Source organism: Pollachius pollachius (genome assembly GCF_949987615.1).
Source record: "Pollachius pollachius genome assembly, chromosome: 14".
Lineage (NCBI taxonomy): Eukaryota > Metazoa > Chordata > Actinopteri > Gadiformes > Gadidae > Pollachius > Pollachius pollachius.
In genome coordinates this window covers 11091660-11105609 of record NC_136947.1, presented here as the reverse complement: position 1 = coordinate 11105609, position 13950 = coordinate 11091660, and the positions used below count along the sequence as shown (strand labels likewise).

The 13950-nt window shown below is 49.1% G+C and overlaps 2 protein-coding genes across 2 annotated transcripts in view; one reads left to right on the top strand and one right to left on the bottom strand.

The window, feature by feature from the left end:
• The window catches only part of LOC307085736 (polypyrimidine tract-binding protein 2-like), a 12620-nt gene extending 5177 nt beyond the window's left edge, over positions 1 to 7443 (bottom strand). The window contains exons 1-12 of the mRNA XM_079750598.1: positions 7367 to 7443; positions 6599 to 6620; positions 5961 to 6018; positions 5694 to 5857; positions 5258 to 5329; positions 5097 to 5168; positions 4721 to 4879; positions 3790 to 3900; positions 3517 to 3688; positions 2862 to 2939; positions 2437 to 2549; positions 987 to 993 (exon numbers count right to left, since the gene is read on the bottom strand). Of these exons, the coding sequence (XP_079606724.1) occupies positions 987 to 993; positions 2437 to 2549; positions 2862 to 2939; positions 3517 to 3688; positions 3790 to 3900; positions 4721 to 4879; positions 5097 to 5168; positions 5258 to 5329; positions 5694 to 5857; positions 5961 to 6018; positions 6599 to 6620; positions 7367 to 7374 (1036 nt within the window). The 5' untranslated portion in view covers positions 7375 to 7443. The remainder of the gene's footprint in view (positions 1 to 986; positions 994 to 2436; positions 2550 to 2861; positions 2940 to 3516; positions 3689 to 3789; positions 3901 to 4720; positions 4880 to 5096; positions 5169 to 5257; positions 5330 to 5693; positions 5858 to 5960; positions 6019 to 6598; positions 6621 to 7366) is intronic.
• A 1495-nt stretch (positions 7444 to 8938) lies between these two features.
• On the top strand, positions 8939 to 13298 carry rab36 (RAB36, member RAS oncogene family; the record flags this gene model as incomplete). Its single annotated transcript, XM_079751714.1, has 10 exons — positions 8939 to 9004; positions 9586 to 9677; positions 10099 to 10173; positions 10839 to 10940; positions 11514 to 11578; positions 11816 to 11867; positions 12170 to 12251; positions 12439 to 12529; positions 12603 to 12716; positions 13249 to 13298. 10 exons carry the CDS (start codon positions 8939 to 8941, stop codon positions 13296 to 13298), a joined length of 789 nt encoding a protein of 262 aa, XP_079607840.1.
• Positions 13299 to 13950: the final 652 nt, after the last annotated feature.

Here is a 13950-nt window from a genome sequence, read left to right as displayed (position 1 = left end):
AGAGGACAAAACCAAAGCAGAGGTCAGTAAACATAATCAGTGGACACACACACACACACACACACACACACACACACACACACACACACACACACACACACACACACACACACACACACACACACACACACACACACACACACACAGCCCAGCACTAGGGATGGGAATGGCGGAGCGGTTCCTACTGGTCTGATCCAGAGCCGCGACGGCTCCCAACCATCAGGGCCCCTATCAGATGTTCACGCCCTGAATCCGCATAGTGACATGATGAGCGGTACGAGTTTGTGTTGCCTTGGTGATGACCGGTCAGCAGTATGAGTGTGTATGTTGCCTTGGTGATGACCGGTCAGCAGTATGAGTCTGTATGTGTTGCCATGGTGATGTCCGGTCATCGGTACGAGTATGTGTGTGTTGCCGTGGTGATGACCGGTCAGCAGTGTGAGTCTGTGTGTGTTGCCGTGGTGATGACCGGTCAGCAGTATGAGTCTGTCTGTGTTGCCGTGGTGATGACCCAGCCCTCCTCTCTACAGAGCCAGCGATTGGTCAATACATCTACACAAGTGGCCAATCACAAAGCGCTCTGCCCTAAACAACAGGTCATGTTTCTCCAGCGGATATCAATTTAAAATCTGAACAAATTCTTATTAAAACAGACTTTGTTTGTGTAAATAAGAGGAACTATCACGTTTCAAAAATGGCCACACAATGAGTCCTCAGGAAGCCTGTTGACATGACATCCAGGCACTTACTCATCTGCTAGTATTTATTGAATCCCTCTTGTCCACCAGGAAAACCTCAAGTGAAACAAATAGAAACTCTCATTTCCTCAATTTAAGGCGAGCTAACCCTCACTCTAACCTGCTCCATGCAGCAGGCTCAGAGAACAGACACAACCGAACGGCTCAGGGGAGGAGGACCGCAGCGAGGAACACAACTCATAAAGGCATCAAGAACATCTCATCAGCTCCCATCCCTAGACAGGGCACGCCCACACTGCAGAGTCACACCCACATCACAGAGCCATGCCCACATCACACAACTCGCAACACACACACTTCTGGATGAGGGGAAGCATAGACAAAAGGTCAACAGCATAGAATATATAGTACAGTAGAATGCAGAGTAGAATATAGACATAGTACAGTAGAATGCAGAGTAGAATATAGTCATAGTACAGACGTATAGTTTACAGTAAGAGTAGACTAGAGTAGCAGAGCAGAATACAGGAGCAGTAGAGTAGAGTGTAGTACCAGTACAGTAGGGTAGAGAATAGTACCAGTACAGTAGAGTATAGTACCAGTACAGTAGGGTAGAGTATAGTACCAGTACAGTAGAGTATAGTACCAGTACAGTAGAGTATAGTACCAGTACCAGTACAGTAGGGTAGAGTTTAAAACCAGTGCAGTAGAGTATAGTACCAGTACAGCAGAGTATAGTACCAGTACAGCAGAGTATAGTACCAGTAAAGTAGGGTAACACTACAGTAAGAGTACTACAAGACAGACAGTATAGGGAGAGAAGCTGGTTGGGAGGGGGGTTGCAGCAAAGAGCTAATCAAATTAGAGGGAGCGTCAGCCTCCAAGCCAATGGAATTGTTGTTAGGGATGTCAGGAAATGGAGCTGATCAATCAGATCGTTGGAAGATCCCTTCCAGCACCAATAGGGTTGAGGTACTGGATAAACAGACACGTTTCTCTTTTTCTGACTAACTGGTAGCTAGCCGGCCCAAACACATCATTTCAAACTATAATGCTCCTTAGCAACAAATTAAATATTGGAGAGACCAAATGTACTAAAAGGTCAGTTATATGAAACTCTCCCGAGACCAATGCTGCAGTGTCCCCTTTTATCTCTTCACCCCAATGTTCCATTCATATATATACGGTCATTATATTATGAAACCTCCCCCTGGTGACCTAGTCAGCCTGGGTCAGGACCCCTGAGGACCTAGTCAGCCTGGGTCAGGACCCCTGAGGACCTAGTCAGCCTGGGTCAGGACCCCAGGGGTCTAGTCAGCCTGGGTCAGGATCCCAGGGGTCTAGTCAGCCTGGGTCAGGACCCCAGGGGTCTAGTCAGCCTGGGTCAGGACCCCAGGGGTCTAGTCAGCCGGGACCCCAGGGGGTGCGGCTAACAAGTCAGATAATGTTCCCATCACTCTGATCACAGCAAACAAAGGCAGATCTACATCACATATTTAGGCTGAGAGCCAGTGGCTGGATAATGAAGTATCAGAGGGAGGCCAGTCTCTAGCTAGTCTATGTAGTTCACAACACCACCACCGGGGCAGAGAGGCAGCTGTAGTTCACAACACCACCGGGGGCAGAGGGGCAGCTGTAGTTCACAACACCACCACCGGGGGCAGAGGGGCCAACACACACACACACACACACACACACACACACACACACACACACACACACACAGGGCGTGGTGTACCTCATCGTTGAGGTTGGAGGCCAGCAGGACTCCGGACACCCCTGACCCGGACAGGGCAACACGCCCAGCTGCCGCGGCGGCGGCGGCGGCGGCGCTGAGGGGGCTAATGGCTCCTGAAACAACAACAACAAAACATGAGACCAGGGGAGGGGGCACACATGCTTACTGTTTAAGCTAGCATAGCTGCTAACACAGACGGGGCTAGCTGCTAACACAGACAGGGCTATTGATTGGCTCGCTTTACCAAGGATGTTGTTAAGACACCAACTATATCAAAATCTAGACTGACCGCGGCTAAGATGGCAGTGAATGGAAGAGGGAGCTAATAGCTGGAAGTATGCAGCTAACAGCATTAGCAGCTAACAGTGTTTGGAGCAAGAAAGATGGGCAGGATGAGGTTAAGAAACAGAAGAAGGGATGGATACCTCCGCCCTGCGACATGGAGAGAGAAGACGAGTAGCCTCCTCCACTGGAGTAGGACGCGAGCGCTCCGGACGGCGTCCCTGAAAAACAACAGCACAAAGCTCAGCTAGCAACTAGGCTAGCTTCGACACACACATACAGTAGAAATGCTAAAGGTAGCCAAACTGTTATTTCAATCGGAAGGGAAGTAAGCGGTCTGGAAACCCTTCATAAAGCTAAGCTAAAGGCTATTCCAGACTCCTTGCAAACCAACACGAGACCCACCCTGCTGACCCTAGCCTGAGCGGTAGCTCATTAAATGACAGGACCTCAGTGTTTGGACAGAGGCTACTTCTGTAGACGACTTGAAGCGCCTTAGCATCTTAACATTAGCATAGCTCACCAGCGGAATACCAACAGCTACTGGAGCTATGTGACGGTCAGTGATGACCTAGATAATGAGAGGGGGTGGAGAGGAGGTGGAGGAGAGCAGGAGGTGGAGGAGAGAGGAGGAGGAGGAGAGCAGGAGGTGGAGGAGAGAGGAGGTGGAGGAGAGCATAAAGGACCACGTTTTCTGAAGAATATGTCTAAGATGAACCATGCTACTTCCTAGCTAACTTCAGATCAGCCACCTCCCAGTGGGGGAGGAAACTAGGGGTTGTGGGTAGGTGTACTCACCCAGGAGGGAGGAGTGGTCCTTGTGGCCGCCGTCCCCGTCCCCAGAGGGCAGGTCAGGCCGGGTGTAGTCGCGGCTCTTGTCGTTGTTGTACTTGACGTTGAGGCTGACCAGCTTGCTGAAGTCGATCCTCAGGGTGCAGCAGGAGTTGTAGATGTTCTGACCGTCCAGAGACTGGAAGGAGAAGGCACGTTAACGTCTGGACTACACACACTCGCTAATGCTAATGATGATGCTAATGGTAACCTACTAGCGTGGTGCTAATGGTAACCTACTAGCTTGGCCTGCTGGGCGTTGACGGGGTCGCTGAACTGCAGCAGAGCTTGGAACTGGTTGTTCTTGGTGAAGGTGATGATCTTCATCACCGTCCCAAACTTACTGAAGATCTGAAACGATAAAACCACAGAATTAGAAGATTCTCAAACCCCGGACAACTTGGACACACTTGACAAAGATCTAGAACTAATGGCGCATTTCCCCCGGATTGTTCAGTATGCAAAGGTGCGGCACAGGTCTCGTTTCCACCGCCAAAAGGGGGCGTGATCCGGACTGAGCCGTACTTGTCACGCAGTACTCTTTGTTGGGGTACTGAGAAGCCTAAAAGGGTAAAAGTTTGAGCCGACAAGTTTCAGCTACACACGCCGTCCGTTGATTGGTCGACAGATTCCTTACTTCCGAGCGACAGGGGGATAATAAACAAACACATTACCCGCCGTTGTCCAGGTTTTTCTAGACAACGGCGAAAGCTTTGTTAATTGGGGAAAATGTCACGCAAAAGTTTGCCGTCCTTCATTGTTGCTCTTTGTTCATTTTGAGCGTCATTCTTTTTCCATGGATTTATTAGCGGGCTACACTGTGTCGGGCTGCTATGAGATCACCATGCTTACGTAGCTGCCGCGGCTATCGCCATACCCCGCCCTACCGGCGTTGGAAACACGAACCGTAACTGAGCTGGGCCAAACCGCACCCTCACTACTGGCCTGAGGTGTGCTGGCTCCAAAGCGTAACCGCCGGTGGAAAACGGGCATAACTAATGCTACTTTCATTTGTATCTCTATTTGACAACATGGCATCATCACCAGGTTTCCTGGTTACCATGACAACATGTTAGCTTCAGCAGGTTCCCTGGTCGCCATGACAACATGTTTTCATCACACTAGGTTCCCTGGTCACCATAACAACATGTTGTCCTCCCAAGGTCCCTACCTGCTGCAGCACGTCCAGGGTGACGGGGTAGAACATGTTGTCGATGATGATGCGCAGCACGGGGCTGGGAGGCGGGGCCAGGTCCAGCACCCCAGGGTCAGAGGAGGGGGAGCTGCCGTCCTGCACCGCCGACACCGCCTGCAGCACCGCCTGGGCCCGCTGCACAAACCAGAGTCACACCGCTTAGACACAACCCAGCCACACCGCTTAGACACAAACCAGAGTCACACCGCTTAGACACAAACCAGAGTCACACAGCTTAGACACAAACCAGAGTCACACAGCTTAGACAAAAACCAGAGTCACACCACTTCAGACACAGGCCAGAGTCACACTCCTTAGACACAAATCAGAGTCACTTCTAAGGGGGGGGTACCTGGTTCAGAGCAGAGTCCGTCTTCAGTTCTTTGTGGTTCGAGTACTGGATGAAGACCGGGGTGTTTCTGACCTGAGGAACACAGAGAACACTTAGTATAGTATGGAGCAGGTGAGGTGGGCTGTGTCTCTGGTATCCATGGCAACAGGGTTGTGGCCTACCTGGGGCGTGACGGCGGCGTAGTAGTTGACCATGGTTATGGCCGCCTCCTCCGTGCCCAACTCCAGGAACGCCTGAAACACACATCACTGCGTTAATACAGAACCACTCACATCACTACATTAACACACCATCACATTAGAACCTTAGAATCTGTAGAGGCGTGTAACAGGCTGGGGTGTACCAGGTGTGTACCATGTGGGGGTGTGCCAGGTGGGGGTGGGCCAGGTGTACAAGGTGTGAGTGTACCAGGTGGGGGTGTACCAGGTGTGTACCATGTGGGGTTGTGCCAGGTGGGAGTGTGCCAAGTGTACAAGGTGGTAGTGTACCAGGTAGGCGTGTACCAGGTGTACCATGTGGGGGTGTACAGGTATACCAGGTGGGAGTGTGCCAGGTGTACAAGGTGGGGGTGTACTGGGTGTGGGGGTGCCGGTGTACCTGGTTCTTCCCCTTTAACATGAGGATGTTGGTGACCTTGCCGAAGGGCAGGCCCAGCGCGATGACCTCGGTCTCCGACACCTCGCTGGGCAGCTTCCTGATGTGGAGCACGCGGGAGGGCGGCGACTCCTCCAGACGTTGCTTCTTACTGTCGCTGCCGTTGGCTGCACACACACACACACACACACACACACACACACACGGTCCATAGTATAAGAGTATATACACAAACACAGTGTATGTGTGTGCGTGTGTGTGTGTGTGTACCTGTCATCGAGGTGGGGCTGCTGCTGCTGCTGTACATGTTGAGCTCATCTGAGCCTCTCTGGAAATACAAGAGATTATTTTTATACTAGTGCTTGCTAACTACTACGGATAGTGCTGAGTACTCCTGCTGCTGCTAACTACTACTACTGCTGCTAACTACTACTGCTGTTGCTAAGTACTACTGCTGCTGCTGCTAACTACTACTGCTAACTACTACTGCTGCTGCTAACTACTACTGCTCTTAACTGCTGCTGCTAACTACTGCTGCTGCCTACTACTGCTGCTCTTAACTGCGGCTGCTCTTAACTGCTGCTGCTGCTGCTGCTAACTACTGCTGCTAACTACTACTGCTGCTGCTGCTGACTACTACTGCTGCTGCTAACTACTACTGCTGCTGCCTACTACTGCTGCTAACTACTACTGCTGCTCTTAACTGCTGCTGCTGCTAACTACTGCGTTATTGCTGCTACCACACTATTACTACTACATCACCATGACAACCTCTCTGCATCTACCCAGCACATCCACCCATCATGTCACCATGACAACCATGAGCCACACAGCTCATCGATAACTTTATATAATAATATTATTATGATTTTATGTTGCAAAGTCTGATAAGTTACTAGTTATCTCACCTTCACGCCGACTGCAACATCTCTGTCCAGGGAGAAAGGAACATGGTTAGAAACTCGACTATATTTAACAGCAGGACTTTAGAGTCTGAAACACGTTTCATCTGAAGGATATCTGTGTTAGTGCCAACCCAGAGGTCCAACATACCGCAAATCAGTTATACATCAAAACATTATGTGTGCTCAATCTATTGTTGGAGTACACAGAATAAATGAAAAAATTCTAACATCAGTTACTGCTGGATCAGTTTTATTCAATATTAATAAACAAACTGCATTTATTGAGTTCCGGTCCAGACTACATGTCGGTCTGGAGGACAACAGACCGGTCAAGAGGACTACTGACCGGTCTAGCGGACTACAGACCGGTCTAGCGGACTACAGACCGGTCCAGTGGACTACAGACCGGTCTGGACTACCCCGGTACACCACAAAAGCTCATCTCCATGGAGACAAAGGAGCAGCGGACTGCGGCCCTCAGCCCCCTACTGTGGCCGTCACTCCCCCGTTCGGCTGGCCCAGCCTCCCCTCCAGCCTCCCATCACTTACCTCCTGTTAGAGACAGAGCTGCTTAATTATCTTAACAGAAACCCAGCATGTTGAAATATGATCAGATATGTTCCGATAAGGAACTGCGCTAGCGGTAATATGTGCTAGCAGCTAGCATCAATAAAACCCGCTGATATCAACTGAACCAGTCCGATGCACAGTAACCCGTTTTACTCTTACTACAGTAATCTCTAATATTTTATTAGATTTGTTATTATTTACCCGTCCATTGCAAGGATTATGTATTTTTGATCACGAAACGGCCGACCACTGCAAGATGGGGGACTTCTTCTCTGGACCAGGACGAGGTCTGGTCTAGAGGCTCACTATCGCCCCCTAGGGTTGAGGCCCGGGACAGTGGTCTACAATCGCCCCCTAGGGGTGAGCCCAGTATAGTGGTCTTCTAGCCTAGATTGCTAACACCTAAGGGTGTTTTTATTTTATTGCACCCAACTGGCGACCAACAGAATGCACATTTCTCTATTAGAATCGAGAGATCAACGTGCCAGTGATCAGCCTTCTGTCAACAGTCCTCACAATAATCCTAAACTTAGTTCTGTGTTGATGCTTCCAAAGCCTACTTCTCCCAGTACTGCTCCCAGTAGTGAGAGCAGTACTGAGATCAGTACTGGTAGCATAACTGGGAGCAGAACTGGTAGCAGAACTGGTAATCCTGAGGCTCTGGGGTGGGGGGGTCTCTTGGTCTTCGGTCCAGGTGGGCCCCAGCAGGCCCTCCTCTCTGTGTGTGATGTTTGACAGGAGATCAAGTGGGGAGGGATGATCTGGGGCATCTAGGACACATGCGACAGAGTCTGAATCTAATCTAGGTGAATGTAATCAATTTTATGACAGAACAGATGATGATATTTATGGGTAATACGTGATGTGTGCACAAGCAAACGTTCTCTCACGGAGGTTTAGTTTACAGATGGAGTGTTTGTATTCAGAGCATCTTGTACAACACTCGATTCAGCACACTTGTGTTCAAACCTCAAAAAGCCAACGTAAAGTAGTTACAAGGCTGCAAGACCATGAATTAACAGACCTAAATGGTTCAGTGAATTGAGACCGTGAGTCTGTAATGAAAGTGTGAATTAAATAACATTTTTTATTTAGATTATTTAGAGAGACACTTTCAGGTTCAGCTTTACAGGTTAATAGACTACTGAGTTAATTAAAAACTGGTAAATAAACAACTTCTACAAAACATGAAGCTGTCCTCCTCACTGTAAATTATTTCTAAATCAATTATGTAATTGAAAATATATATTTAATAGAAGCCGAGCCCACTTAGTAAGTAAGCATAGTGATGGCCTAAAAGGGATTGATTACTCTACTATGAAGGCTGTCTATCACAGCAGATCGTCATGAGTCAGGGGGCGGGGCCTCAGGAGTCAGGGGGCGCGGCCTGAGTCCATGACGCGCGGGCCTATCGGTGGTTGCCAGGGAGACGAGGTTCATCACAGCTGCTCCTCAAGACAACACTTCTCCTGAAGGCCCGCGGACCTCATCCTCTTCCTCCCGGTGAGTCCTCCCTTAGAGGGCTGTTTCTGGGTATTTCTGTGTCTGGTTTTGCACTCTGATTTAGACGCCCACTCGCTGCGCTGTACATGTGCAACCAGTGTCGGAATAGACTCTATTCTCTGCTAATGGAAACATTAATGTTTGAATCAGCGTGAGATGTTGGTCTCGTCTGCAGCGCTGTGCTGATTGGACAGTGCGGTGTTGACGCCCTGTGGAGACAGACAGGTGAATAACGATCGCGACGCTGGTGTCTCTTCTCTCCAGGTCCTGATGCTCAACGCGATGGGCTTTCCTCCGCCGGTCAGTAAAGACAGAGTTATCACCAAATACCCCAAGGTACTCCCAAAATATACCCTGATATACACGATACACAACAATCACGTACCAGCCTTTAAAAAATCTTAGCATCATAAACATATCGATTTAAAGGTTTATTGTGAAGGGCCTGGTGAAGGGTTTATTGGTTTGTAACGACTGATGTAGAGATAGGGGTGTTTGTGTGTGTGACTGTAGAGACAGGTGTGTGTGTGTGTGTGTGTGTGTGTGTGTGTGTGTGTGTGTGTGTGTGTGTGTTGTGTGTGTGTGTGAGAGAGATAGGTGTGTATTGTCCTGTGGTCCAGTGTGATGTCTTGTGGTTCCGGGTCCGGTGTGATTTGGTCTTGTTCTGGGTCCGGTGTGATGTGGTCTTGTTGTGGGTCCAGTGTGATGTCTTGTGGTTCCGGGTCCGGTGTGATGTGGTCTTGTTCCGGGTCCAGTGTGATGAGGTCTTGTTGTGGGTCCAGTGTGAGGTCTTTTGGTTCCGGGTCCGGTGTGATGTGGTCTTGTTCCGGGTCCAGTGTGATGTGGTCTTGTTGTGGGTCCAGTGTAAGGTCTTGTGGTTCCGGGTCCGGTGTGATTTGGTCTTGTTGTGGGTCCAGGCCTACACCCCCCAGGCCAGCCTGCAGGTGAAGGAAGACTGGAACCTCAGGACCAAAGCTTCCTGCCAGGACCGGGCGGCCAGGAACCAGCCGTGAGTCCTCTGGGGACACACCCAAACTGCTTCGGATTCGCTGCCATTATGCTTATCAAGACCCTGATTGGACACCTGTGGTTCTGGCCCCTTGGTGTAGTTTTGGGTTGCTGCCTTCCCATAGAAAATACTTAATCTTCCATCCCTCTGCTGTGTAAATCATTCATTTGAAGCACTTTGTAGTTTATATTTTAGTAGCCTAGCTACAGGCCTTTATATTAGCTATAGGATTTCTATTAAAGAAAATCTTTTGCATTATAAAAAGACAGCATGATTGTTACCTATCTGATTGCCACATCAGATTGGATTTGATTCCAGATTACAAAAAATAGAAAAGGTCCCACAGGTCAGCACTTCAGAGTGCTGAACGATTGGTCCAACCTAGACATGGAATCACGACTAAGACCTGTTGTTTTGGTAGGTGGGACCGACAGAAAATGTCGAAAGCAGTAGTGGTTGGAGACGTTAACGTGGGAAAAACATGTCTTATTAACAGGTAGGTGTTCAGTATGTACTAGTTCTTTGTATGACGTCTTATTAACAGGTAGGTGTTCAGTATGTACTAGTTCTTTATATGACATGTCTTATTAACAGGTAGGTGTTCAGTATGTACTAGTTCTTTATATGACATGTCTTATTAACAGGTAGGTGTTCAGTATGTACAGTTCTATATATGATACTAGACATGTCTTGTTAACAGGTGTTAGTTACCTGTACAGTACTAGTTAGACGATATATGATGAAGAATGTGATTCCCCCAGGTTCTAGTTTTATTATAAATGATGAAGACTATGGTTCCTCTAGGTTCTAGTTCTATATGATGTATGAGGAAGACTGTGGTTCCCCCAGGTTCTAGTTCTATATATGATGTATGATGAAGACTATGGTACCTCCAGGTTCTAGTTCTATAATATAGGATGATGACTGTGGTTCTTCCAGGTTCTAGTTCTATATAGGATATATGATGAAGACTGTGGTTCCTCCAGGTTCTAGTTTTATGATAAATGATGAAGACTATGGTTCCTCCAGGCTCTAGTTCTATATGATGTATAATGAAGACTGTGGTACCTCCAGGTTCTAGTTCTATATATGATGTAGACTGTGGTTCCTCCAGGTTCTAGTTCTATATGTAATGTATGATGAAGACTATGGTTCCTCCAGGTTCTGTAAGGATGTGTTCCATCGGGACTACAAGGCCACCATCGGCGTGGACTTTGAGATTGAGCGCTTCGAGGTGGCCGGGACGCCATTCTCCCTCCAGATGTAAGCAGGAACCAGGGGGAGGAACAGGTCCATGTTACACTCAAACTTGTTACACTCCACCTAGCCTGAGTGTCACAGGTCAATGTTACACTCCAGCTTGTTACACTCCACCTAGCTGGAATGTCACAGGTCCATGTTGCACTCCACCTTGTTACACCACCCCTAGCTGGAGGAACAGGTCAATGTTACACTCCAGCTAGTTACACTCCACCTAGCCTGAGTGTCACAGGTCAATGTTACACTTCACCTTGTTACACCCCACCTAGCTGGAGGAACAGGTCCATGTTGCACTCCACCTTGTTACACTCCACCTAGCTGGAGAAACGGTTCCATGTTACACTCATCCTAGGAGGCTTTTCTGGGCTCCTTCAAACACAGGACGCAGGGTGTAGGATGAGGAGCTGGGTGGTGAATCTGGTCTTGGAGATGTAAGATGAGGAGCTGAGTGGTGTAGCTGGTCTGGGTGCTGTAAGATGAAGAGCTGCTCTGGGTGGTGTAAGATGAGGAGCTGCTCTGGTTGGTCTAAGATGAGGACCTGTTCTGGGCGCTGCTGACGTGGTCCTCCACCCACAGATGGGACACGGCCGGGCAGGAGAAGTTCAAGTGCATCGCCTCAGCGTACTACAGAGGAGCCCAAGGTAAGACATCCCATAATACCGTGTTTCTACCTGAAGCTCTGACCCCTGATGCCCTGACCCCTTTAGGCCTGACCCTGACCTTGTCTTTGTTGGTCTGACTGAAGCCCTGACCCCTGACACTGACCTAGTCTTTGTTGGTCTGACTGAAGCCCTGACCCCTGACCCTGACCTAGTCTTTGTTCTGACTGAAGCCCTGACCCCTGAAGCCCTGACCCTGACCATGTCTCTGTCCTCCAGTGATCATCACGGTGTTCGACATGACGGACATCAGGAGCCTGGAAAACACTCGGTAGGTCGCAGTACTGCAGTACTGAAGGTCCTAGAGGGTAGTACTACCTGGTGTGTAGTACTGCAGTATTGTGTAGTACTGTGTGCTGTGTAGTACTGCAGTACTATGTATTACAACAGTACTACACAGTACTGTAGGACTCAGTAGTACTGCAGTACTGAGTAGTACTGCTGTACTGCAGTACTATGTTGTTCTGTGTGGTGTGTAGTACTACAGTACTCTGTAGTGCTGTGTGGCATGAAGTACTGCAGTACTGTGCAGTACTACAGTACTGTGTAGTACTACAGTCCTGTGATCCCCAGCCAGTGGCTGAGTGAGGCGATGATGGAGAACACGTCCGGGGGGAACCTGGTCTTCCTGGTCGGCACCAAGAGCGACCTGCTGGTCAGTACACACACCTGCACCCCAGCCCCACCCCCACCTGCACCACCACCACCCCAAACTGCACCCTCCCTACCCCAACCTGCACCACCCCCCACCTCCACCTGCAACACCCACCCACCCCCACCTGAACCACCTCCACCTGAACCAGGTGGGTGCGTTGTTGAGGTTCCTCTGTTTCACGCGGCAGTCCGTGGAGGAGAGGCAGAGGACGGAGCAAGACGCCACCAAGATGGCCGCCGAGATGCAAGGAGAGTTCTGGGCTGTTTCTGCCAAATCAGGTACCTGCTCTACACTAGGAACCAGGGCTTTATTTTGAAGTGTTTCATAACCTTTCATTTTGAAATGTGTCAGGGGAGAATGTTCCAGAGTTCTTCTTCAGAGTGGCGGCGGTGGCCTTGGAAGACATCGTCCTGAGAGACACGGAAAGCGGCGCGGCCACTAGCATCGCTCTAGCTAACAGCATCCGTAAGTTGGCCTCGCTTTAGCTAACAACATCAGTAGGTTAGCCTCGCTCTGGCTAACAGCATCAGAAGGTTAGCCTCGCTTTAGCTAACAGCATCAGTAGGTTAGCCTTGCTCTGGCTAACAGCATCAGAAGGTTAGCCTCGCTCTAGCTAACAGCATCAGTAGGTTAACCTCGCTCTAGCTAACAGCATCCGTAAGTTAGCCTCGCTCTGGCTAACAGCATCATTAAGTTAGCCTCGCTCTGGCTAACAGCATCAGTAGGTTAGCCTGACTCTGGCTAACAGCATCAGTAGGTTAGCCTCGCTCTGGCTAACAGCATCATTAAGTTAGCCTCGCTCTGGCTAACAGCATCAGTAGGTTAGCCTTGCTCTGGCTAACAGCATCAGTAGGTTAGCATTGCTCTGGCTAACAGCATCAGTTGGTTAGCCTCTCTCTAACTAACATCATCAGTAGGTTAACCTGGCTTTGGCTAACAGGGTCAGTAGGTTAGCATCGCTCTGGCTAACAGTGTAAGTTTGACCTTCTGGTTCCAGGATCAGATCGAGCAGAGAGACCCAAAGAGACGAAGTCAACCTGCTGCTGACAGCCAGACGGACGGAGAGACAGCTGGAATTCTGTCCAGGAGATCAACGCCCCCTCCTCCTCCTCCTGCAGTGCCTTAAGACCTCCTCCCAGCTGCCCTCTCCTCCGGGTGCTGCTGGCTCCCTTACCCTAACCCTCATCACCATCTTCATCATCTTCATGGTGTTCAGTATTGTGTCTCATTCTGAAATCCCCCTGGAGACGTCCAGAACTAAAGACTCAAAACATCCTCCACAACCTAGTGTTTATCCAACTGTCTTTACCTCGTACTGAGTACCATCAGTACGAGGTCATTTGAAGTCATTTTTTTAACAATTAAATATATGCATTACTTTAACGTGTATGTTTGGTTATAATAAATGTGTATTGTGGGTAATAAAATATACATTGTAAATATATTATATTCAAGTCATCTAAGCTTTTCAACATCGTGTATTCTCTTTATTAAACTTAACAATAATATAAAAAACACGTTCGGAAATGACTAACGTTTAGCTGACGGATCTATGTGCAGGCTGGCTGCGATGTGTTTAAGTGGCCTCAGTCGACCAATCAAATCGCCTTACCGAATCCTTGGGATCCAATCAGAGTGCTCGAGAGGCCAGTACTTCCGTGTTTTGGTGGAGGGGTGAAGACTCACGAGCCTCTTCTGA